The sequence below is a fragment of the Saccostrea echinata genome, unplaced genomic scaffold (assembly GCF_033153115.1).
Source record: "Saccostrea echinata isolate AGI-Se365-2 ecotype Australia unplaced genomic scaffold, CSIRO_AGI_Sech_v1 ptg000054l, whole genome shotgun sequence".
In the NCBI taxonomy this organism is placed as follows: domain Eukaryota; kingdom Metazoa; phylum Mollusca; class Bivalvia; order Ostreida; family Ostreidae; genus Saccostrea; species Saccostrea echinata.
In genome coordinates, this window is record NW_026889803.1 from 14689335 (window position 1) to 14717227 (window position 27893).

Consider the following 27893-nt stretch of genomic DNA (forward strand, 5'->3'; position numbering starts at 1 on the left):
GACAGGTGCAAGACCTGCCAGGGAAGAGCCTGGATTGGTGTTTTTGGGGACAAATACCCTTAAGGAGGGAGGAATATGGTGATCTGTGGGGTTTGATCGCTGGTGCCCAGATAGCTCAATTGGTAGAGCACTTGACTAGAGATTCAGAGGGGCCCACGTTTGAATGCTGGTCTGGTCCGTCGCATTTTTCTCTTCTCCTGTTACATATGTATTCTGTGGTGGGTGACAGAGTGATTACTCCTAGAAATTCACCCCACAGGTGCTGGCACTCCAAAAGAGATGATGTCTCACTCTTTGGAGGGGGACAATGTGGTAGTGTAAGTTACTCAATGGCATCCTACTAGCTTGGACCATTGGGCTAACCCTTTAGCTCACTGTAGAGCACTGGAGTCAGGACTGGCATGCCAAAGATCCCAGAGTTCAAATGCATGCAGTGGCTCAATACTGTCTCTGCTGAGTGTGTCATAATTTCCTGTACATGTATGAGTGACCAGTTTGAAGGTTTTGGAGCAAGTTAATTTAGAGAGGATTAAGTAAAACATATTTTGACATATACAAAGTACATAACTTACACTTTCTAGATGAGTTCTTTGTCCTACAACATTTTCTTATATTTTTCACTGTTTTGGTTAGTTTTAACAAGTTTTTTTGTGTTGTCATTTAAAGACATTAAGTTGAAAATTTGATCAAGATATGATTCATTACATAGCAGCATAAACAAAGTAAATTAATTGATCTCTTTGTGTTAATCTCTCTTTCAATATTGAAGATGTTTAATGAAATGTAAGTAAAACTTTCTTAAATTGAAATGTCAACATTCATTTCTCTTCTTAGTTAAACATTGTCTTACTCAGTACACTTCAACATATTGATATACTATTACAGCCTAGCTATATTTGCCAAATTCTTGTATTGATCGATTGCAATTAATGGTTTCTTTCCTTAACATTGATTGATAAATTGTTTACTTGAATGCATCAATACCAAAGGTCAAATATGTTCTAACAGAGATGAATCTACAGTAATTGTGGACCTGATTACTAGCAGAAGGCTGGTATATCTACCATCATCCAGTTAGACCTTAACTGAGTATTCTGGAGCGATGCAGTATATGTTTATTGATTTTAGCATGTTTCCCTAGTGCACAAATGGAATTAGTCATCAATGTCTATAGTTTATTATATATAAAACGAGAGAGAGAGGGAGAAAAAGAACACATTTTGTTTTAAACAGAAGCATGCATGCAACCTTGAGGTATATCTGAAATTTGTATATTTACATGTCATAGTTTTACAGTTGATTGTATGATGATGTGGTGTATGGAAACAAGTTGGTCATATTCAAAACCAAACAATTGATGATTTTAATGAATGAAAAAAAAAAAAGTGAAATACTTTCCAATAATATTACAGTTTCAAATTAATTAAATTCTACTTGTGCCTGAAAGATATGGATGATTAAAAATATTTAATAACATAGGATGAAAAAAAACCCTATGAGCTGGTCATGTTCCACTAAATATGTAATATAGTATTTAATTAGATTTTTGTGTATTTTGGGCCTTGTTTAAACATAAGAGGGAAAAGAACATTTTACAAAATGTTCACATTAACTTAGATCCGCCCAATATTTCTTGTATATGAGTTATCCCCCTTTTCCGGAAATGTGACCAAGCGCATGTTCAACAAGCAAAGATGGCAGCTGAGGAGAATCCTTGGTTCATAAATTACGAAATTGATTGATGCATTATCTCTAAATCTTTATTCTTTTTAAAAGAGCCATGGCTCAGTGTAAACAGACAGCCCAAGAGTTTATCCAGAACACATTCAGCCCAGCTGTAGCTGTCCTGTGCAGTCCAGATGCCGAGGTTTTGTGTCAAAAGAACAACCTGACATTCGTGGAGTTAGTCCAACCATTCTGTCGTTTGACAACAGAAGGTATTGTTCTATTGTCGAGATTTACCGAGAAATAGAATATCTGTGCAGGATTTAAGAAAGGAGTTAGTGTATTCTAATAATCTAATCCAATAGCAGTACATCTGGTAGCCTCGCAAAGTGGGCGGACCCCGTAAATGACCCCCTCAGACTTGTGTTGTTTTAACCCTCCATCTGATGATCAGATCATAACATCCTGTAATCCCATACTATTACTCTGATAGATTTATTAAACATTAGTTACAAATTTGACTTTGTCATCAGAGACAATAACACAAAATCTTAAATGAATTTCATCATTAAATTAGCATCCCAGTTTGTTTTGATGCAGATTATTCTTGTTTCAGTGTCACACAGGATTTTGCTACTAGGTTTGGTTTGAATCCAGACAAGTTCATTGCATTTCTCTTTTAAATTGTAGATGTGCATAGTATTATGTAGGGTATATGGGAAAAAGCTGGTCATAAATACTAAAAGTAATCTGGAAACTTTCCTACTTAGTGAGAATTATATTCAAATTTGATTATTCTGATGAATATACTTTAAGATTATTGAAATCATAGACCTTAAATTAATGGCCACAGTTAGCATGATTAGGTGTTTGTTTGTTCATCTGGAAGAGAAATGTGTTTCAAGTGAGCTAAGTTTTATGAATCTCTTTTACATTAGAGAAGACTTATCATAATGAAGGACACATAGCTTAAAAATATTCTTTTTAGACTCAAGGTCCTTAAATCCATAAATTCTGATACACCTGTATTGGTATATAATTATGTGAATACTATACAACTATAAACCAGAAATTGATTGGACTTTTTTACACCAAAACACCATCAGTTTTCAATCTTCCACCGAGACCAAGCAGAGTTTCATTTCTGTTTTATTCCGATTGAATGTACTGACATCTCATTGTACAGGGTGTCCCAAAATATATACCATTTGAAGTACCTACCACAATCACATCCCTTGACCAATTTCTTTGATAAATATCTCTAAAAATATCTAAATAAGTACAATTTTATAGCAACAAAATATTCCCAAAAAATTCTCACACTTATGAAATTGCAACATAACAAATTTACATCAAACTTTTGCAAAAAAACTGTAATTTCAATCAAAATAGATTATCAAAAGTATGAAAAGAGCTAGCTACCCTCATTTTGTAACTTAATTATCAATCCTAGTCTTAAGTTACTGCTGCTAAACCCAGACCAAAATCCTTAACAAAATGTAACGATCGCTCCCCCCTTTTTTTCATGTGTTATAATGTGTTGAATGTCAAGCATCGTTATGTTATATAATTACACGTTTGTTGATGGTTTACTTGTACATACATAGTTGTAAAGTTGTACAGTAATTTATGATTACCTCCTGATTACCTTAATTGTCGTGTGATCGATGTTTTTAGTGTTCTCGAGCACACATGTGCATGTTTTACTGAAAGTTCTGCCGCCGCCATACTTTATTTACTTGTGTATTTTCCCATGATGCTTCACGGTGTATTGATCTATTTTTACCGTAGTTATTTTGGCGGAAGATTTGATTGTAGATTCTGTTTAATTAAATGTTAAATGTGCTTTTAAAGTGTAAACTTATATTTTATTAATTTATTTACGTACTGTAATAATTTTACATACGATGTACGAGAGTGAGATTTCGTTACGGGATGATAATTATGTATGATTGGCTAATTATTTATTACGGGATGGAATTATTAATTATGATTGGTTATTAATTATTGCGGGTTTTGGAAGTTCTATAAATACACAGACGCTGAGTATCGGGTGCTCTCTCGTTTCCTTTGTGTCCTAAAGAAAGGTCGCCAGTTTTTATTCAGATTAAGGTGTGTACTATTTCAGTATATATGTGACTGAAGTACATATGTTGTGCTAGGCTAAATTAATATTACTAGTCATTGTGCTAGTTTCATTTATTATTACTAGTTAAGAACTAGTTATTTCTATTTTCTGTAAGAGTTAGGAAATATTTCTGCTGCGTGCTAGTAGTTGAACTAGTAGCGGGAATATTTATTTGTAAATTTAGTCATTTATAGAGAGCCTTTAAGTTTTAGTTTGGTCGGGGGAATTTATACATAAATGTTATACTGGAAATAGTGCCAGTTTATATCCGTCCGTATCAGTAGTTGTGCTGATTTTTGTCTTTTGTCCCAAGGGTTGAGACTTGTCAATTTTACACACTGTTACTCATTTTCGCTGTTGAACTACCTCAATAAATTATAAACTTTATTTAGCGACTTGGTTTTTATTCCTAGCATTTGCGGGAGTGTTTGACATCCGAAGCGTTACAATATATAAAAGGTTTACCTCTGATGAAAATCAAGAAGTTACTACCGAGACAGGTGCTGTTGTCTCAAGTTAAGGAATGTTGTGCAATGTCTAGACATTATCATTCCACTGATAGAACGTCACTTAGAGGTCATCATTTAAAAACCATAGCATTTTTCAAAGTGAACTCATTTTGTTGTTTTCTTTTTAATGACTGTCAAATCATGTGAATAAAATTGGACAGTATATGCAATGTTTATAATGCATTTGTTATCATTCAGTATTCATTTCATTAGGTTTTACAGAATCTTGAAATGGTATCATATATTCTGGGACACCCTGTACTTACTAGTTACTAGAAATTGTTGTTTATTAAATTTCAGTTCATATTCGAGATCCAAACAATGTTCCTCACACAATCAAAAATCTGAAGATTACAATGCGGGACATGAACATGCAGCTTCCTCAAGCAGTGATGGCTCGGAAGATGTTGAATGATGTGGTGGCCAGTACCCAGCCGCAACTGGGGGAGGGAAGCAGGGGGAATGTGGTTACCTTTGGGAGTTATGATTTACAGCTGTCAGGTATGGACAATACTACATGGAATCATTTTAATTCATAGGGGGTCAATGTTAGTGGGCAACAAATAAAATTCTGGTTCAGAGGGACATCATTTCGTGGGTAGTGCTTAAATACAGAAGATTCATTAATTCAATATTTTGACAGTTTGCTCATGGGGATATAAATTCATTGGTAAGTGTGACCCACAAAATCAACAAACATTGTTTCCTCACGAACAGTGATGATTTCAAAGTTCCTTTGAAGTATCAAATTCCCATTTATTGAGCTGCACATATTAACTGATATTCAGTGTATCTGATGGGAAGGCTTATGTGCACATTTATGCACCTGTGATATAACATAAAGAAGCATGTTATGACTAGCTATCAAGTTGATGCCACCATTTATCTTTGAAGTAAAATCTCAATTGAAAGTGTGAATGAATGTAATCCCAGTGTAGAACTTGTCATGACTTCAATAATAATATGTGTATTCATTTTTCAGCATCAACACCATGGTTTGAAGCATACAGAGACATGTTCTTAAAAGTTTTGCCACCAAGTGATCATGAATTTCTTAGCCATTGTTTGTGTTGTATCCTTTGGCTCAAATTATTACACACTCTGGAGTACATCGTTTGCAGAAACATTAATTTTGATAAGTGATGGTTTCATGACTGAAATCAAAGGTAGTATTGGAGGATATAATGTGGTTATATACAGAATTTTTTTTTGGAGAAATGTTTAAATTTGAAGTATAAAAGAGAAAAACATATTTTATTCAAACAGAAAATATTCCCCAAAATTTAATGTTAAGCTGCTCTGATAGACAAATTATTTTCATTTTAATAACTTTTTGATTTAAACATGTGCAAATGAATGTAAGAGTTAGTTTTACAATTTTACAGTTAAACTCCTTATCTAAAACCCAGGTATATTTGTGGTATCCTCAGGTCACTCAGACCCAATAAATGCCTTTAACACTCTGTCCTCCAACCAATATCAGCAACAGACACAGTACCCCACGAAGATGCCAAGGTGGTTCTGCCCAGGGATCCTCAAGTACTATGTGTTGCTTCATGACGTCGTAGAGGGGGAAGACGCTAAGTACGATATTGCACAGTATCAGAACCTTACCCTCAGGTCTGCCTACAGATTTGTCTGTTCCCACTGAGTGTTGTGTCTCGTCATGGTCATCATGCAACACCCGTACCCCCTGTCTTAAGTGTTTTGTTGCTATGCATTTCATCACTAGAAAATCAGTTGTTGTTGTAGCGATTCAATTTCCTGTTGTCCATCCTCAGCACAATTTGAGTATATCCTCAGATAAAGATTTGGTACTTATGATAGTTAGTAAGGTTTGGCAGATTTTGGGTTAGTTTGTATGTGTTGAATTGAAAGTGTGGACAGGTAAATAAAATGATATATTACCTACATTTTTAAGGTTTTGAATATGCTTAAAAAAATTAAGATTCATCCAAGTTTTTCAGCAGAGTTGGTGTTGGAATCACTAGGTCATGAAAAATATTGTATTCCATCCATTATTAACATCTTTCTGCTTCAATATTTGCTTTATTTATAATTAAAATTAAAAATATGAAGTTAAGAGTCACAAATCACAGTCAGTTTTACGTGTAAATTTAGGGCAGATGCCGTCTACCAGAGTATGAAGTCCTCGTTTGGTGGCCAGAACTGTCACCTCTTACACATCAATTCCCGGAGTCTCCACACGGCAGAAACAATGCATACAGATCTGCCTGACCCCTGGAGCCAGTTCCTAAACAAGAACAATTCAGAGGCCAATAGTGTAAGTACAGGCCAATCCAAAACTTGTTATCAGGAGTGGGCAGTACAGGGGAGTGTGTGATGTGTTTGTTACTCTTTTGAGTGTCTTTTTTTTATAGCAGCTGTAATTTAGTGAAAGATGTTAAGTCAGCACATAAAAAAAGGAAAACGCTTAATTTCACAAGTAACTAGTGCATATCTAAATAGGATAGAACATTTTGCAACCATTTATATACATGTAATTTAGATTTAGTGAAAATCAAAGAATTTGGTAAAATTACTTTCGATCTTCAGGTTATTTTAAAGGGGGGGGGGGGGCACCTGTATAGTAAAATTTGTCTGGTTATTTTTCTGCTGTAGTGATTCTGTTATATAGTAGAAAATTGTTTTGGTGAATTTACATGTAGGTCTTGCAAAGTGTACAGAAAGTAAGAAAGTAACAATATTAACTGTAGCAAGAGAACTTGGAGCTTCTTAAATGTTCTTTTTAAATTCTATAGAATTTCTGTATTGCTAGTTTGATTGACTCAGTGAAATTTAATGTCAGATGGACATTTGATTAACAAAATGCATGTTGTTATACCTGGTTTTTATAATGATGCAAAATGAATACTAATTAACAAACATGCATCTGAAAATCAATATTCTATCATTTTTGTAGTTGCATGATTTATACTGAATGAAGTTATAATGGTCTGATTTGTCATGTACTGGTAGTTTATGTAATGTGGAAATCTTGATAATATGTAAATGTTTGAAAATAGATCATAGTCTTAGACTTCAATAAATTTCAGAAAAAGCGAAACAAAGCTAGATATTTCATAGCGTGGGTAAGTGTAGATCTCCAGTATCTTATTAGTTAGCGCTTTATTGAGTTGCCAAATTCTTTTTGGAGGATTTAATTTTATTGAAAAGAGCATGAATTAGGACTTTAGATAGTTTTTTGCTTCCATGGAATTTTCTTCAGTTCATGTCAATATTTGTCTACATTTACATGTTATACCAGGTACTTTGTCTCACTTGAATATATTCAAATTCTTAACTCAAGCAATTTCAGCAAGAATCTTTTGTACAGTACTGTATATATAATATGTATTAAAGTAAAATTCTTTTTTTGAGTTAAACCTTGAAACTACATTTAAGAGGAAGGATGCATACACAGTATATCCTTTATCTTTGGTAAACAGATGAGGACATTCTCATGGAAAATCTATTCTAGGGGAAATTCATCGTTTGACAGAATGGGTCACAGAAAATGAGCATGATAAATTCTGAAGATTCCTTATCAGGAATGATACTTATACAAATACTCTTTGTGGGAAATAATTTCTTGATTTTGTGAAACCAAATGATTATACAAATTGTTCATGATAAAAAAAAATTTTTAACATGCAATTTCAGGAAGACCAGAAAAAAAAAATCAAATTAAAGATTACTGATGAAAGACAGTGCTAACCAATTGAAAATTGGAATTAGCAAAATACTGTATCAATGTTATTGATATGAATCCATTCTGTTCATTCAATTTCTTTGTTAATTCTCCTCTGCATGATGTCTTCAAGGATTTTTTTGTTTTCGTTGCATGGTATGTTGTGAGCATTTATTGAAACAAATGCAACATTTGGATTTCACTCTGAATGCATCTTGCAACATGTACAGTGAGCTCTAAGAGAAAATGAGATGTACCAACAGCTTTAACTTTAGCAATTCATGTTATTTAGAGTCAAATATATAGGATTATACCAATGATTTTTAGCTCACCTGAGCCGAAGGCTCAAGTGAGCTTTTCTGATCACTTTTTGTCCGGCGTCCGTCTGTCTGTCTGTCCGTCTGTCTGTCTGTCCGTCTGTCTGTCTGTCTGTCTGTAAACTTTTAACATTTTCGACTTCTTCTCAAGAACCACTGGGCCAATTTCAACCAAACTTGACACAAAGTATCCTTGGGTAAAGGGGATTCAAGTTTGTTCAAATGAAGGGACACGCCCTCTTTCAAGGGGAGATAATAAAGAATTAGTGAAAAATTAATAGCATCTTTTAAAAATCTTCTTCTCAAGAACCACAGGGCCTGGAAAGATGAAACACATGTGGAAGCATCCTCAGGTAGTGTAGATTCAAATTTGCTCAAATCATGACCCCCGGGGGTAGGGCGGGGCCACAATGGAGGATCAAAGTTTTACATAGAAATATATAGGAAAAAACCTTTAAAAATCTTCTTCTCAAGAACAGCAAAGCCATGATAAATCATATTTATATGGAAGCATCCTCAAGTAGTGTAGATTCAAGTTTGTTCAAATCATGACCCCCGGGGGTAGGGCGGGGCCACAATGGAGGATCAAAGTTTTACATAGAAATATATAGGAAAAAACCTTTAAAAATCTTCTTCTCAAGAACAGAAAAGCTATGTTTAGTCATATTGATATGGAAGCATCCTCAAGTAGTGTAGATTCAAGTTTGTTCAAATCATGACCCCCGGGGGTAGGGCGGGGCCACAATGGAGGTTCAAATTTTTACATAGAAATATATAGGAAAAAACCTTTAAAAATCTTCTTCTCAAGAACAGCAAAGCTATGATAAATCATATTTATATGGAAGCATCCTCAGGTAGTGTAGATTCAAGTTGTTCAAATCATGAACCCCGGGGGTGGGGCGGGGCCACAATGGAGGATCAAAGTTTTACATAGAAATATATAGGAAAAATCTTTAAAAATCTTCTTCTCAAGAACAGCAAAGCCATGATAAGTCATATTTACATGGAAGCATCCTCAGGTAGTGTAGATTCAAGTTTGTTCAAATCATGACCCCCGGGGGTAGGGCGGGGCCACAATGGAGGATCAAAGTTTTACATAGAAATATATAGGAAAAAACCTTTAAAAATCTTTTTCTCAAGAACAGCAATGCCATGATGAGTCATATTTATATGGAAGCATCCTCAGGTAGTGTAGATTCAAGTTTGTTCAAATCATGACCCCAGGGGATAGGGTGGGGTCACAATGGAGGATCAATAGTTTTGCATAAGAACATATAGAAAAAATATTTCTTCTCAAGAACAGAAAAGCTATGTTTAGTCATATTGATATGGAAGCATCCTCAGGTAGTGTAGATTCAAGTTTGTTCAAATGATGACCCCTGGGAGGAGCCATAATGGGGGATCAAATTTTTACGAAGGAATATATGGGAAATTTTTTAAAAAATCTTCTCAAGTACAATAAAGCCATATGTTATAATGACATGGAAGCATCATCAGCTGGTTTAAAATTCAAGCCCCCCCCCCCCCCCCCCCCCCCCCCCCCCGTAATCATTTCAATACTGAACTTATTTGTGCTTTTACCTAGCCAATGTGCTCAGGTGAGCGATGTGGCCCATGGGCCTCTTGTTTAATGCATACTTATCCTTTGCATTTGAAATTAAGATACATCTAAAATTATTCTCCAGTATTAAAGTACATTGTATATGCATGTAGACAGATTTGACACACACTTAGAGAAACTGTGTTTATTATTTTTTTTTTATGTGACAGAAAAATTTACCTTTCACATTTTTTTTCTTTAGGAGGGGGCAGAATATGATAGTGCCAGTAACAGTGTTGTTGACGATGCCTTCCCATCCAAACTTTCTGAGGGTACCACTGACAGTCCACTCTCGGGACCCATCATGTCCAACAGCAGTCTGGTGGACATGTCCCCAGACTCTGGGGAGGGAACAGGTAATAAATGCCGTACACAGAGAGGTTATAATGGTCAACCATTCAGAAAGGAAAATTGCTGATTGTAGAAAAACTAGAAATAAGGAATACATTTGATATATTAAATCCATATTTGCTTTAACAGAATGACCAATAACTTGCAGGTATAAACTAGAGAGTGTAAGATGTGTAAATGTGGTGTTAAAAAACAAGCTTAAATCATTTGTTTGAAATATTTTAGCATCATCAGGTTCATTAACCAGTGAAACCTTTGACCATCCCCTCTCTGAACCTTCCCAAGACCTGAACCATGTGGATAGTCCACTCTCTCCAGATAAAACTTATGAACCAGAACTGAATCACACTTCCTTTAAGGGAAAGCTAGGAGACAGAAAACAGGGCGGACATGGTATATGTTTGACCACCAGTGACCAGGATAGAATCAAGATTTTTATGCATGAGTTGTGTGTTAGAGCTCTCATACCATGGGCTGAAAGACAGATGAAGATACTCAATGAACAGGTATAAAACTATAAAGACAAGGGGTTGATATACTTTCAGTTTTGTTAGATACATGTATAATAGAAATATTGTATTAAATTAGATTTAAATGGATTTTCAAAATGCACTTGGAAAAGCGTAATGCATCATAGTCTGTAAAGTACTGTTTTTATCGTACTTTATTTCATGACAAAATGTTTTGTTGTTGAATTACAAGTATATGATTATCCTAATTCTTGACTAGTATCATGTATGAAAATACATGAATATTGATGATATCTGCTAGTATTTGTTGTCATTTTCAGCATGCATCAAGGAAAGGTATTAGCAAGTCTTTGTTTAGTGCTACAAAGCGATGGTTTGGTGGAAACAAACCTACAGGCCAGGTCGCAGCCAACCAGAACACCACTGTTGTGTAAGTTAACCATACACGAAAACTCAAGAGATTTTAACACCTACATTTGTTCATTCAAAAAGGACTGCAAGAATATCCCGACTGTTATTTTCGACATGAAATCAATAAGAAAACTTAGTTTCATTAACTATAAGAGTTTAAAGATTTTTATAATCGTTCAATGCTCCTTACAAGTGGATGTGATGTTGTTCCTCGGATTTGATCATTTTCATTGCTCCTCATAATTAGATTTAACGTTGCTCCTTGTACAATGTATTTGACAGATACTCCAGTGATGCCCCAGAATTACAGATGAGACGTCTAGGTGACATAGCCTTCTTGTTCCAGATGTACGATTTTGCTTATAATACTTACCATGCAGCCAAGCGTGACTTCAATAATGACCATGCTTGGCTTCATTATGCAGGGGCTTTGGTGAGTTAATGAATGGATTAAAATTATCAAGAAAATGCTTTTTTCAGTACAGTTAAACTTCGTTAACTCGAAGTTGACGGGACCGTTGATGAACTTCGAGATATCCGGGGGTTCGACATATCGAGAGTTAAAATTCTAATGAACTTCAAATAAACTTAGTGCAGTGAACATGCACTTAATAGTAGAAACACGTCAAATTCCTTCTTGTTTGAAATTCTGTATACGTTTTCTTTAATATACATGTAATTAGCATTAAAAAGATTTTTACATCCTCTTTATAATTCACAAAATAAAAACCTTGTATAATATGCACAGACGTATAATCCTTCTACCAACCCGGTAAGTCAACCGCTAGCATCGTTTCCCATGTATACATAACCGGATATCGTCTATGCATTGTAAATTTAAAACCGGTTGCTGTCAGAATAACGCAAACGAAATATACATTTTTTTTTATTGGAAAAACATGTTCATACATGTATAATCAGTTAAATAAATTATTTTACCATTATAAAATCAAATGCAAAAGAAGAAACACGCACTTTTGTTTAACTACAGAAGAACACTGAATAACAGGACACTATAGCAAAAGTTTTCACTGCGACACAGGCTCACATGATGGTGTGTACTGACGGTTGTAAATTCTGCGCGCTCATATACACATGTAGGAAAAATAAATTCTAATTGCATAAAATTACAGAATTTTGTTTCACTTTGATGTTTATAATTTTCGCTTTCATATGCATAAACTATGCAAGCGCGCATATAACACATAGCATTAAATAGCGATTATCAAGATTTATAAACGTACCCCAGCCATGAAACAAATAACGTGTCATCCACGCGTATGCATAAGACTAATACACACAACCTTTGGCTTGCATAATTAAAATCAAGGTAAGCCATACATACACCTCATATAATTATCGCGCTATCATTTGTTGATCAGAGGAACACGGGTAACCCGTGCGAGACAGACAGGTGGGTGTTATCAATAGAGCGGTCAGTTTACCTAACGGACTTGATCATCAGAGGGGAAAATTATCCTGACTTCGAGATAACGCATGTGATTTTAATAAATGGGTACACAGTTTTACTTCGAGATAACCGGGGTATTCGACATTACCGTGTTCCACATAGCTGGGTTTATTCTAATCATTTATAAAGCAAATTTCGTCGGGACCGCGGCCTTACTTCGACATATCCGGGGTATTCGAGATATCCGTGTTCGAGATTTCGAAGTTTAGCTGTAATTATTTTTCATTACAAAGTTTGGAAATATAAACATAATTGTAGATAAAGTATTCTTACTACCCAAATGAGACACTTTTTCATTCTTTGTGGTACATATAAACTTTATTATTGATAAAAGGATTTCAGCAAGGAGATATTGCTGGCAGGCTGTTATTTTTTCATTTCTTGAATTCAGGAAATGGCCTGTATATCATTGTTTATGAGTGGAAATCCCCGAGAACAGAAATATCCATTTCATTATATGGAGTCTGCCATTACCACATATCTACAGTCTTGCAAGTAGGTCACACTCTCAAGATTAAAATGTTTAAAATAACAGGATAAATTTATTATTATTTATTTTAGCTGTAATCTTATTAGAGGACATAAGCCTTTGTTTGCCATTTGTTTTTGGCAGTGAAATTATATGTAATACTTGCATTATTATTATGTTTTAGAAATCCATTATATGCAACAAGAGCAACACTAGTTAGTACTGAGGCTCTCAAAAGTAGAAAAATGTATAATGAGGCTGCTCTGCAATTCATAAAGCTTACTAGTGAGGTAAATATTTCAAAGTACCTTGGATTCTTAATTAATCATATATTGTTAATGGATTAACTCTGCAATGCTTTATAGCAGAAGTCAGGAAAATATCTTCATTTATTATCATAAAGTGCAAGATCAGAATGAGTTTTAATTCTTTTAAATCCCTTGAATTTTCCATTTCACTGTTTTGCATGAATTTAACTGACCTACATTGGCTACATATGAGAGAATTGAAAGTAAAGGTAATGATAAAATTTATTTCCCAAATTCTCAGAAAATGATATTTTTGTAGGACTCAGACTTAAGGAGTGCTCTTTTACTGGAACAAGCTGCCCACTGTTACATTAACATGGAGATTCCCAAAGTCAGAAAGTACGCATTCCACATGATTCTGTCTGGTCACCGCTACAGCAAGTCCGGGCAGAGAAAGCATGCTCTGCGGTCCTACTCCCAGGCCCTGCAAGTGTATAAAGGGAAAAACTGGTCATTGGCTGAGGTATGTTTATGTAGATGGATTGATGCAGGTGTCACTTATATGTAGAATTAAAGATCATAGTTTCAGTTACATTTTTGGCTGCTATAATTTCTGGAGATTGATAGCACTATACATGTACATTATGTGTCACTCTGAATTTTAATCTGATGTTCAATTTGAATGCTAGATTGCTGTAAACCACAAACATTATATATGGTACCTTGTAAATACATATTTGTTAATTTCAAGATGAAAATTGTAGAACTGTTTATTGTTGTTGCAGGATCATATAAACTTCACCTTAGGTCGACAGTCCCTTAACTTAAAACAATTAGATAATGCCACTGCTGCTTTCAAGCATTTATTGACAGAGAACAGCAAACAAATTCCTAGTCAACAGAATGCTTTTCTTCGAGAATACCTCTTTGTTTATAAGGTTAGTTTGATTTTTCAGTATTTTTAAAAAGTTCATTCCCAAGTGGAAAACTGGAATACTGGGGTCAGCTATGAATTCTTTATTTTTTTTCAGCAACTTTTAAGTCTAGAGATGTCTAGTTATGGCGGTGTTCACTCCAATACATTACCAGAGCTGCCAATACCTATGCTAGACAATAATGCTACTAAAGTCATTGTAGGCCACAAACCTCAACATAACCAAGGTATGTTAGAAAATAATAGACTTCCATGAACAAGCAATGATCAAAAAAAACATACTGTATTATCTAAAATTAATTTTCTCATGCAGTGGATTCCCTGACTGACAGATATTTTTGGACCTAGCTATTTTGGTTGTCTAAAGTGTTAAGAAATTGTAAACTTTCTTTGATGTTCAAAATCCTACCTTTTTGCTGTCACCTTATAAATACATACAAATTTTTATAACTTTAAAGGTCATTTTTGTGAAACATTGAATGAAAAACACTTATATCTTGGCTTTAGTTGTTATTTTTATACCGCCCGCAAACGAAGTTTAGGGGGGGTATATTGGAATCAGCATGTCCGTCTGTTTGTAGACGAGATTTTGTCCGGACCATTTCTTGGAAACTATTGCAAGGATTTGTCTGAAAATTTGTACACTTATTATTCGCCATATGAAGGTGTGCACCTGGTATTTTCATCATGATTGGATAATTTTTTTGCATTTTACAGGTGTTTTTTTTTTCATTTTTATTATGTGGTTTTGTCCGGATCTGTTCCCAGAGGCTATTGCATAGATTTGTTTGAAAATTTGTACACTTATTATTTACCATATGAAGATGTGCACCTGGTATTTTCAACATTATTTGATAATTTTTCTGCATTTTACAGGTGTTTTTTTTTTTTTTTTTCATTTTTATTGACTTAGTCATTTCGGGTTCATGTCTAAGGTTTGAGACATAGAATCTAGAACATCTGTACAAAAATGTGAACTACAGCTTAAAACTACTCATAAGAACTAAAAAAAAAAATCACAAAATATTAAAAACAGTTTTTACATTACACAGCAGATAGTGTAAATCTATTTGTCCCTTTGGAGTAATGAGTGGACATGCATCCAGTTAAAGATTAATTAATGAGTTCAGTGTGGGAAGCTGTTAGGGCATCTCTGATCAAGCAGGTCTTATCTATATCTCCTGGGAATTGGGCAGAAAGAAATAAAGATCTCTGTTGTCTAAGCCTCTTAATTGTAATTTATGTCTGTCAAAATACATAGTTACTAAAACCAGCCTTTAATTTTTAAAATGAGTTTGATATAAAGGTATTAAGATCAATTTGACTTTGTATAATTAATTATGATATTTTTTTTTAACAATCAATTTGCAGAGTGTCATGTCTCACAAAGATGACAGATAGCTGTGAACTATTTTTTCAATGCAATAAAAAACACTGTAATTATTAGTATTGATGTTTTATTAGGCTGCACATTATAGTTTCATTCATTAAAAAAAAAATATAATGAGTAATTAAATTTTCACTCTAAATGTTTAAGCAAATTGTGAACACCTCTCACATCTAGAAAACATTAGTGATTTGGTACCTTCTCTGAAAAACCCAGCGGGGGGTATTTGTCCCTTTTGGACAGTTCTAGTCATGATTCTTGAAGAAAGTTTGTACCGGTATGTATCGTCTGTCCTTAAGGAAAAAGAAAATGTGCATTGGTTTTAGTTCCTTTTATTGTTAGTGCCCATTAGGTTTCTCTCTGTATATTAATGCTGAATGTTTGTAAATTATTTAAGGTTCGTAAACCCTCTGCTCACTCATATAAAATCTTTAACTCTTATGATTTTCCAAAAGAAATGAATTTTTTTTAAGCAAAATACTAACAACTAGTAGACTAATTGTTCTCGAACAATTAGAGGTCTTTCCACCTTCTTTAAATTTCATATATTTTTCATATTTTACTCTCTACTGTTTATTTTTATACAAGAGAAACCAGAAATGGTTTGAAAAATGGAAAAAGTGAAAATTTTAAAAATTTTGAAATGACCTTGACCTTTGACCTTGAACAAATATTCAAGGTCAAGGGTCAAGGGTCACATTGCAATTAACCCCATGCTTCTACCACTTTTAGTTTTAAAGTTATAAGGTTTAATAGTAAGCACAAACACATTAAAGGGCGATAACTCATATAAGGGGTCATCGGATACTTTCGCACTGAATAGATTGAAGTTGTGTCTAAAGACCCTGAAGACATTAGTGAAGGTTTTGTGTCTCTACGGTTTACGGTTTCGGAGGAGTAGCGATAACAAGGTTTTCAGTAAAAGGGGCAATAACTCTTAAAGGGGTAAATCTTAGGGGACAAGTATGAAATCTTTGAAATGGTTTTAAGAGGACATATTAATGATGCAAAGATATTTAGTATATGTTGAAAGACAAAAGAGATATAAAAAGAGCTTAATTTCTCATATTTTGAATGACCTTGACCTTTGACCTTTGTATATATTTTAAGGTCAAAGGTCAATGAATCTTATGCAGTTGGTCCCATGTCTCTACGACTTATCGTTTTGAAAATTTTTAATTATTCGTAAACATCAAAAACTTTCAGGGGCAATAACTCATAAAAGGGGTCCACGAATACTTTCGCAATGAAAAGATTGAAGAGTCCCCTCAATTAGTCGAAGACATTGGTGAAGGTTCTGTAACTTTACGGTTTATGGTTTCGGAGGAGTAGCGATAACAAGCTTTTATTGCGAAAGAGTTCATAACACTTTGAGGGGTCAAAGTTCATATACGCAGGGTCAACTGCAAAAATCTTTTACGGAGTACATTCTTATGAAGTATAAATCTTTTCGATAGATCTTGAAACTCAAAATCACACGGCGGAAAAATAATAAAAAATAATAATAATAAGAAACAGAAGAATATCAATAGGTCTTTCCACAGAAAGGTGGAAAGACCTAATTATAGCATAGCTTGTGGGGCAAAATTGGACAAAAAAGACGCTTCAACTTGACAAATTTATAAAGGAGTAATAGACATTAATGTCATTAAGAGTTATCTCTCTTATCAGAGTATTGATGAACTTTAAGTATTAATTAAAACATACATTACAGATAAACCAGGACATATAGGATATGATTATACTGAGAGTAATCACCCACGGTGGCAAGCTCTGGAGGAAGCCCTAGTATCATTTGCTAACAATGGAATTCTTCCCGTGACCCATAGACCAACCATCCAGTGTTTCACCAACAAAACTGACAACAGGTTCAATCCAGTGGCATATGTGGGAGGTATGAGCTAGATCTCCTATTTTCACAATTGTAGAATGAACAAAGAACATGAAAAGCAAGGTGTTTGGTTCAGATCTATTCCAACAGTATTGCCTTTCATTGGGGGTGGGGGTTAACACTGGGAAAGAAACTCACTTAAATTAATTGTTATGTGAAAGATGTTTATGTACCATTGTATGTCTACATATATGTAAGTAACAAGAATAGTGGGTCATTATGAATTGTAATTAAATATAAGTCATTACATGCCTTTATTCAGAACCTGTCACAGTGGAGCTGTACTTGGTGAACCCTTTAAAGGTTGTGCTGGTGCTGACGGAGGTCACGCTTCTCTGGAGTTTCCTCCCCTCCATTCCTGGCCAGGACAAACCTCAGCTCATCACCAATGAAGTCTTTTCTTCTGTGAAGGTAATGCATTAGGGAAATCATTTTGTTTTTGTTAAATGCAGTAGAATTTTCTCTTTATTCTGCTTAACTTGGTGTACTTGAATTTCAACAGGTTATATTTTATACATTGTTGTACTGATAGCTATTATTTACTTTTTACAGAATACCCTTGCCAATGAAATCATCCACACACAAGTTATAGATGAGATAGTTTTACCAGGAAGTGAGAGATCTCCTGTAAGAAAACATTTACCTCAAACAGATTATTTATATATACAGGTAACTCTTGATGGCTCGAACTTCGATCTCTCGAAGTTCTTGATCGCTCGAAGTGAGTCTCCGGTCCCGAATTTTTCCACTATATAACTAAGCAAATTTACTCTTGATTTCTCGAACTCTTGATCTCTCGAAACCCTTGATCCCTCGAAGTCAAAATGCAGTCCCGCTATGCATATTCTATTAGAATTTACCCTCGATACCTCGAAGTGGCTATGTGTATACAAGATTATATAATTAGCACCTTTACCTGGACATTTAAATGGCCCCAGGCAGAAGACGCGGGTCTCGAGGAACAGGATGTTTATTCAGGTGACACTTATGCTGCAAGGTGATGATTGATTTATAATGAATCATATTTTGCCTATATGCTATTAAAATAATTATCATCGACTGTCTTACGATTATTTAGAGACGCAGTGCCTTTGAAAAGTGGTAATTTATTAAAAGACAAAACACTAATTTGATTTTTATTTCGAGTCAGTGTCAAAGTTAAACGAAATATGAAAAAAGCAGAAACAGCCTCAATGTCGATATGACGACTAGTATTGGACAAATACTTACAGAACTGCGTTCAATGGTCATGTTTGGAATAGTCAATGCTATGTACGACGCTGTAAAATGTCGTTTTCATGTAACGAATGCGTAGTATGATGTCCGTATTACAAAGAATAAATAAATATACATGATATGACGATATACATTTTGCTTTACTCAGTTTAATGAAATACGAAAAAAATATCGTTGTTTTATAAAAACCACGTGTAAAAGGTTAGCACTGCATGAAAATCATTACATCCGGTAAGACTAATTTTAAAACCTGCAACAAACCCGGAAAATTCCGGACTCTTGAAAACTCGAACTCTTGATCTCTCGAAGTTTTTCCTCGGTCCCGCGGACTTCGAGGTTTCGAGAGTTACCTGTATGTATTCTGAGATGTTCTGGATCAAAACCTCAAATGAAAAATAAGTTTAATACATGTAATGACCACGTCCTATTAAGCACTCTTAAAAAATAAAATTATTGTACGTACCATCGGTTATCTAACTGTAAAGCAGCTTTCTTCTGAAGGAAAACTTAATATGGTACTTTGGTTACACAGGTGCAGTTTACCTTGACCCCACATCAGACGGGAGAATTGAGGATTGTGGGTATTTGTTACAATCTCTCGAGTTCCCTAACAGATGACAGGAACATCAAACCCTCCCCAGCCAACACTGTGTACGTCAGGGGGAAACAGAGGCTGGATGTCCAGGGGCCAAGGCTAAACAACACAAAAGAGGAAAAATCCAGCAAGGTTTATGGACCTGATCGTCGACTGGATCTTGTCATACAGCCAGAAATGCCTCAGTTGCAGGTTAGGAGTTGAACCATTTGCTTGTGAATTAATGAAATCACAATGGGACAAGTTAAAGTTATTTTAAGGACTCTTTTTTGCATTAAAGGCTTGTCCAAATATTGAATCTTACTACATGTAGCTTGCATAATACAAGGAAAATTTTAAGAATTACATGTTCCACTATTTTAACATGTGCATAGAGACAAAAGATATTACATGACATTGTGTATTCTTCATTACTTTCTCTGATCTGAAGAAAAGTTGTGCATTTGAAATTGTAATTATTATACAAGTTAAAGAAGTTGATTTCAGTGAAAATTCATTTCATATTTTGTATCTTCATTTTAGGTTTCTTTCTGCAATTTCCCAAAGAGTTTACTCTGTGGAGAGGTACATGCTGTAATGCTACAGTTTACAAACATAGGAACAAGTCCATTACATAAACTAAAACTAGCCTCCTCTACCCCCGAGTTCATAACATTGGGGGATCACGGAGAGTTACCCAAGTTTCCTTGTGTTTATCAAACTAAGAATGAAGTGCCAAGTGAAGAGACAAAGTGTTATTGTAATACAAAGGACAAAGTGTGCAATGTGATGGACATTCCACTGCCTAACCGGACACTTCAGCCCAAGAGCACCGTGTCGGTGCCCGCTTGGGTCAGGGGGAATGATATTGGGGGAGTGCACGATGTGCATTTTATGTTTTATTATGAACCTGTGACCAAATCTCCAAGAGCCAGGTAAGATAATACTCATTTTCTATTGGTTGATTTTAAAAAAGAAAGGGCAACCAATCAAGACAACTGTAACAAGATATAAGGATTAGTCTACAATAGTTAAAAGTCCACATTTTTCTTTATAAGACCAGATTTTGAGATAATTTGCCTGTAATAATGAAAAGTCTTGATATTCATATGCTTGATTGTATCATTTTTTTTTCACAGGCACAGATTGCAGAGGCACACAGCTGTTATAAACACCCTAGAGTCTTTAAGTGTTCGATCAGTGGCTCACAGAGCAAACAGTGTTCACCAGTCCTCATCTTCCCAGGCTAGCTGTATCCTCTCCTGTGAAATGGAAAATATTAGCCAGGTAGGGGCATATTGTTGTATTTAAACCATGTGAATATTTTCTTCAAGGGCAAGAATTCATTCTTAGGCTACACAACTCACATGTATAGAATGAAAGGATATGTTAACTTTTTCAGATGCGAAAATTTAATTTTTAGATAAACAGTGAAAAATATTCAATTCAGTTTTGTTTCCTGGCCTATGACATACATGTACATTGCTCTTAATGTTATTCCATGCATTTGTGAAAGAATTGTCATTTATACACCGGATGAACTTCTTTCAGGTACAGGCCAATAGGGCTTACGTTAAAGAGATCCAAGTGAATCAGGTCTCCTGTGCCAGTGACCTCTGGTCAATACAGTACCTCAGCTCTCAGGACAAACCAGGTATTCATCTGCCACAAGATCCTAATTTAAAATTTCATGTATACTGTGGAATCATTTTAATTCTTGGGTGTCGGTGTTGGTGTACCAACAAAATTTTACTGGTTTGTGGGTACATGATTTTTTCGGGTAATTCTTACATACAGAAAATTCAGTGAACCTGTATGTTGACTAATTTATAATTTCATGGGGATGTAAATTCTTTGATAATCATAACCAAGTGAACATTGGTCCTCCACAAACAAGGATGATTTCACAGTATCTGTAGAAACTTAACAGACTGAAGCTCAGGGGTAGTAAACTTCTGTGTGGATTTGGCAGCTTTTGTGAAAACTGTCAAACGGGCTTTAATTTGAACAAAATTTTACTTTAGACTCTGTATAATTTTTCATGTATACTATATTATTTATAAGATAAAATGCCATTTGATATAAACTCTTGAATTTTCAGAAATTATAATTGGATGCAGGGAGACCATGCATTTATGTCTGAAAGCAACAAAAAGTGCAAATAACTTAGGTAAGTAAAAGTTACATGTACCTCCCACCATGTAAAGTTTAATAATATGTAAAGGATTTTTTGAACATTATCTCTGTACTTTCTTTTTAGATTCCATGTTAGGTAAAGAATCTGTGATATTTAGTGATGTTTCCTTCTCTGATCAGCAAGTAAGTGAATTGAGACCTTTAAATTATCGTAAGTAAAATAAACTTCATCTTTAAGCCATATTCTGAAAGGGGGCTTTCTTATACATGTACATGGAGGGTACATGTTTAACATGATAGTTCATTGTTCCTGTTTTTTTTTAACTGTAAGCACCTTAATAAGGATTGTGATCTTTATTTATGTATGTATATCTGACATCTCATCTCAAGAATAGGTCTTTGTTAAAAAAAGTCAATATTATCAGTACTGTGAAGCATCCTATTATTACTCCACCACACCCCAAATATTCATTTATCCTTATTCTAAACACATATGATTTAATTTTCATAACCTACATGTGTTTCTACTCTTAGGCTGAGTAAAGAAAAATATTAATTGGTGTGAAACATTAATTCATAAATCATCGAAGGAAAGTGACAAATCTTGACATTTGTATATTCTTCCTGATATAGATTTTCATAGTTTGTACATAAAGATGTGTTAAATGAATTTGATGAAATTGTGAACAACTGGAATAAAGATTGCACTACTGTTGTACAGTATATGTTTAATACTCATTTATCTTTGTTAAATTTATATGTGGGTTCTAATGGGCAATATGGAACTGAATTTTGATTTTTTTGTTGATGAACAATTCTTTTTTTCCAGATAAGTAGTGCTACAACACCATGTGCAGATTTTTTTCTGAGGTCAAGGTCACAAAGTGACTCAGAAAGTTCTGCCCCGACTGAGACAGTGTCCAAATCACGAGAAAAAGATTTCCGTGACTTGAACTGTGCCATCCAGCTAGGAATGACATTGATCATCCTCTGGAAGGTAAAGACTGACTTTATAAAACATTCATCTCAGTGCTAAAAGGCATGGATTTTCCAGAACAGAATCAATTATATAATCATATGACTAAAAAAAAAATGAAAGACTTTAGAATTACAGTTATTAAACTAGAAACCTACCACTTTGATGCATAAACAAACAAACTAAAAGGAAATTTTAAAAGCTGCTTAAGGTGAAAATTTTTTCAGTGAAACTTTTGTTTTAGGTACAGTGTATTGCAAAATCCATTTTTTTTCTGTATAAGGTGGTGTTTAAATGTGTACAGCAGGTGGTTTAGTTTCTGATATGTATTTGTTGAACTTTTTCAGGCCTGTGTGATATCAGAGGATGGTGAACTACAAATTAAAGTTGGACAACACCATGTGATTATTAAGAAGATTGACACCATCTTTACTTCTTATCCTTTCTTTATTGTAAGTAAAAATTTTATCTAATGTAAAAAAAAATACACTTACGCATACATTTACCAGATTTTAAGCTTTATTATGATGTGGTAAGTAAAGAGCTATATGCGGTATATGCACATTTTTGCCCCCACAAAAGTCTAGTTTTGAAAATGTCTTGAAATATGCTGAATTGTATATATTGTATGAAAATCAGCATTAACAAAAAATATTACAGTTTTGAAGTAGGTTATTGGCAATTTTTGTTTCATAGACATCATAAACTATTCGGAATTTTTTGTTATTTTTTAGAAAGGGGAAAAAATGGACAAAATTTGTTCATTTTTTACAATAAAATTTGTAGAGTGCAGACCTGCTCCATAATAATATTCACATGTTTCATTGATTTTATCATTCTACACATTATGTCAAAACATTGAGTTGGAGCAGACCTGCGCTCACTGACTTTTACTCAAAATATCCACATAATATACACCTTTTTCTCTATAAATCTTGGAAATTTTGAATTTATGTCATTTTCCTGGCATTATATCTAACATATAGCAACATGGCTAATGAAAATATTTAATGCTTTGAAGTCTGCAGATATCTATCTGTTTTAGAACATAATTATATATTTCTCCGTCATATTTAAATTTGGGGGCAAATATTGGTCATAACCGAATATAGTCCTTTCTCAAAGTTGAAATGTAAAATATGTACGTGTGGAAATTACGATTCATACTTTCATAAATTTAGATTCCCACTGAGAAACCTCCAATTCGCTTTACGAGAAGTCGAGATGAGCAGGAAAACATAAGACCAGAGTCCGAGGTCACCACACAACTGGTGGATATAAACTTTAATCACCAGGCTCAAGTACCACACAACTTCCAAAACAACAGGTTTAGTTTTGTTTAGATAATTTTGAATGCTCTGTGATTTATCATAATGCATTTCTCATGATTATATATTCTTTACCAGCATGAACGTTTTGCATTCTGTTACCTGTTTTTTTGTTTTGAATAATCTGAACATGTACATATATGAGTCACATTGTTCTACAAACAACCATATACATGTACATTGCACTGAAAAATTTAATTGTGCCATCTGTCTATAAAAATGCTGCTGTAAATTCTGCATTTTCAAAATCACACATATATTGTCCCCTACTACAGTTGAACTTTAGTATCTTGAACACTGATATCTCGAATGGATATGTGGAAATTAGTTGCAAGTCCCAACCATATTTTTTTTATGTATTTTAACTTCAGTATTTCAAATCCCCTGATATCTCAATATCTTGAATCCTCTGATATCTTGAAGTTTTTTATTGGTCCACAAATGTTTGAGATAATGAGATTTGACTTTATATATACATGTATGGAAATTAATTTTAAAGCTGTTTTAATCAAGCATATTGATTGTAATGTTGAAGAAATTTAAATTTCGAAGGAAATAATGTACCTTTTGTGCAGTATGTCATATTCTATGGCTTGTACTGAAATTTCACTCATTTGTAAATTAGCACTTTCCACCATTTTAAGTATTGTTCTCTTGTTGTATTATAGAATAGCCATTGTACCTGTTACCCTGCTGTTGAGGAATTGTACGAAAGCTTCAGTAGAGATTTTAGTGGACACCAGTAAATCACCTGATAGGTAAATGTTTTAGAGACCATTTGGTAGTTTGGCTTTCATATACTGCGAGTATATGCTCTTTGATCAAAGAGATACAACTATGGACATGAAGCAACCTTTTTTTTTAGCAAAAATTCTAAAATTAATGTTAAGTTTTGTTCATGAGTTTTATAATATGTTATATTAATAATACATTAATACATGTATTCTACAGGCTCAATAACAGACCAGAAGAAAAATATGTTGTTCCCGAGGTTCAACATCTAACAAGTTTTAGTTGGGTGTCGCAGACTTTGACAAAATTAAGCTTGGATCCCAGTCAGCAACGAACTGTTCACATGACTGCATGTTTTAGTAAGCCAGGTATCTACAATGTCAACAGACTGGCAGTGTTTGTAACGCACAACAAGGACACTCCAGAAATGGTCCTTCAGAGGCATGCAGCCCCCAGTGTCATCGTCATTCAGGATGTTTCTTCAGAATGAGGGAACATTGCACCCTTTCACCCTCCCGTTCAACAAGTGTTTTTTTTCATTTAAGATGTTTATATGGAATGTGTATTCTTCAACATTCACAATACAGAAGATCAAATAATCCAGAACACTAGTCAAACTAAATTCAAGGCTATTGATGGCTGAAGGAGTTTGGTCAATTAGTGTCGGTATGTTGTTTATCGCAATCGTGAAAATAAAGGGGAACCAGTTTAACACATGTTGGGAACCAGGATGGTCATGTGACCAGTAATGTATGATGTGTTTTCTGATGTGTATTCTAGTCTCTTTTGTTAAGTTTTCACTAAACTTTGAAACATTTAACACTGACTTACAGTGTTTTATTTCCATAAAATTGCTACTTCTTGCTGTACATGCAGCCAAAAGACTCATGCTTGCTCATTTAATACTTTTCATAGCTACATGTATTAAATTTTTGTTTGCCATTATCAAAAATATTTATGCAAGACAAAGTAGTTGTATGTTAGCATTGGTACAGTATGGGTTGTACTAAAATGTTGTTTTTTGTTGATTTTGATTGCTATGTGGTGGATGTACTCGGTCATAATGTAAAATGAATGGATACCCTCTTGCATTCCAGATCATTAGCATGAACATGTGTAAATCAGTATGCATGGAAGTTGTTTCGGTGAAATAGACATTCCAAATTAAGTGCTAGGAACAAAATAAATTGATAATATTGAAAATCTAAACACTGCACTAAAATCGGTCATTTTTTATCCCTCAGATAACTTAACCATGTACTTTGAAAACTTTTGAAATATTTTGAAGATTCCAGAATTGTCAGAAGCAAAGACTGTTAATTGACAGGTACATATTTTTTTCTTTTATAATTAAATCTAAGTATTAGTTATACAATACATGCAAATAATTACTACAAGTTTTTGGTGTTGTTTGAGCCACAGTCACGATTGTAATGGATTTTCCTTACAGTGGAATGCATATACTAGCTTAGATCTAATCAAGGTGTTAAAAATCTTTGTAATATCTCTAGTTTCATAACTATTCTAATTTTATGGAAATTCAGATGTGTACAAGTGATTCTTAAAGGTTTGGTAAAAATGGCTTACTATACGTTACAATACAAAGTACTTACTAGAAATTCTAACAAATTTCAAGTTTTACTTAGAAGTCATTGCACCATATCTTTCACATCAGCAAAACAGTTTTGCTCTGTGATCAAATATCCAGAGTATCTTTTTTTGCTTATTATTTGTTTGCAAAGATTGATGATTAATTAATCTTGCCTTTATTTTGAGGTAGTCCACATAGATATAGGCAGTATAATACAAGGGAGTCGCTATTATGTGTGAATTACTACATGTATATAGTAACTTGGATGAGATTTAACTGTTAGTGAGAGGTAATAGTGTTCACTGCTGCTGTGAATTTTGTTTATTTATTAAAAATCCAATGGATTGTGACCATTATTGCCATGTTAATTATTAATGTCTGTGATTACAATCATTTCCGATATTAAATGGACATAACTTTGCTTTTATGGATGTTTTATTTTTTTCTAGAGGGGGTTGGGCAAGGTGCGGTCTTTTGAAAAAATATCGGTGTATCAATAAAGAAAGTAAAACCCACATGATAAAGATAATTGTCCAATGAATGGAGTAAAAGTCATAAATATAATACAAATTTTCTTGAAGGTTGCAGTGAATTTTAAGAAAGTTATGAGCACTGCTCACTGCATAAGGGGGAAAATAGAAATTTACAATAAGTGAACTTTTTTTGAAATTCATTAAAATTTCTTAACATTAGTCCAAGATAGATCAGTTGAAGACATTATTTGCATGTATTTTCCCGATGTAAGTAAAGTGATTTCTGTTTTCTAACACAATATGGCAGATACCCTACGTTGAAGACGAAATAAACTAGACGTACCGTTAGCATTGAGCTCAGAAAATGACACACATAGAAGTATAATGGCAAAGTCCATTTCTTGTTTAGGAGGAGTTGCATCAACAAAATGGGTACCCCTTCAGCGGTTATAATGGCAAAGTCGTGTTTTGAAATGGAAAACCTATATCTGTCCGATCGAAACGTAAAGTCGGAGATGCACAATGGCGTAATGAAAGAGTAAGATTATGTGAAATTCGCAGCAAATTTCATTTAGTGGTATAGGAGGAGTTGCGGATGAGAAATGGGTACCCCCAATATTACACTTATATAGAAAGGATGACAGTGTCCATGTTTTGCTGAGGAAAATCCCAAATATGTGTCGGATCGAAACGTACAATTCAGAGATGCACAGTGCCACTATATAATAAAGATTTTATGAAAGTGTCATTAGAGCGCGTTCAGCGGTGTTAGAGGATTTGCGGATAAGTGATGACTTTCCCAAAGTCAGTCTGATTAAAATCAAACCTTTACTAGCTCCTTTTTATTTTGATTGTCTCGTCCCAAAGTGTAACGGACGGAAGGACGTACGGACGGACACCCCCATTACTAAATACCCCCCTCCACTCGCTTTTCAAGCGGGGGTATAATAAAATCAATATAAAATTGATACGTACACCTACAATTTTCTCGAGGTCCCAAAAATATTTTCCGCATTAGTCTTTAGAGCTTCTTAAGTAGAGCGGCTGCGAACGCTTTTCTCTTCAATTTTCTTTTCAAGCAGAATGAAACTTTTATAAAAGACCGTAATAAAAACTCCAGATTTACTAATCTGACAATGAAGAAGATATTGCTGTAAACAAGAGAGAGGAAGTAGCATTTTTCCTTGTGATATAATGTTTGCTACCAGTTTCATGGTAACATTATAGGGAAATACCTATGAAGTATTTGATACAAGAGAGAAATGCATCTACCGATTCCAAATCGCCCCGCTTAAAAAACAAGCA

The 27893-nt window shown here is 34.2% G+C and overlaps 1 protein-coding gene across 2 annotated transcripts; it reads left to right on the forward strand.

Moving 5' to 3' along the window:
• The first annotated feature begins 1657 nt into the window (after positions 1–1657).
• Positions 1658–26542, forward strand: LOC133171795 (trafficking protein particle complex subunit 8-like). 2 transcript variants are annotated; one of them, XM_061306597.1, is made up of 29 exons: positions 1658–1937; positions 4603–4803; positions 5285–5374; positions 5712–5886; positions 6424–6586; positions 7359–7394; positions 10113–10266; positions 10487–10767; positions 11052–11161; positions 11425–11575; positions 13005–13108; positions 13267–13372; positions 13650–13853; positions 14116–14268; positions 14362–14491; positions 17366–17545; positions 17805–17953; positions 18095–18169; positions 19311–19565; positions 19896–20287; positions 20492–20639; positions 20904–21006; positions 21454–21522; positions 21613–21671; positions 22318–22485; positions 22812–22916; positions 23646–23791; positions 24461–24550; positions 24744–26542. In XM_061306597.1, the coding sequence occupies exons 1-29, from the start codon at positions 1781–1783 to the stop codon at positions 25012–25014; spliced, it is 4425 nt and encodes a 1474-aa protein (XP_061162581.1). In that variant the 5' UTR covers positions 1658–1780; the 3' UTR covers positions 25015–26542. The 2 variants fall into 2 exon arrangements, with proteins under 2 accessions (XP_061162581.1, XP_061162582.1); XM_061306598.1 differs by lacking the exon at positions 7359–7394.
• Positions 26543–27893: the final 1351 nt, after the last annotated feature.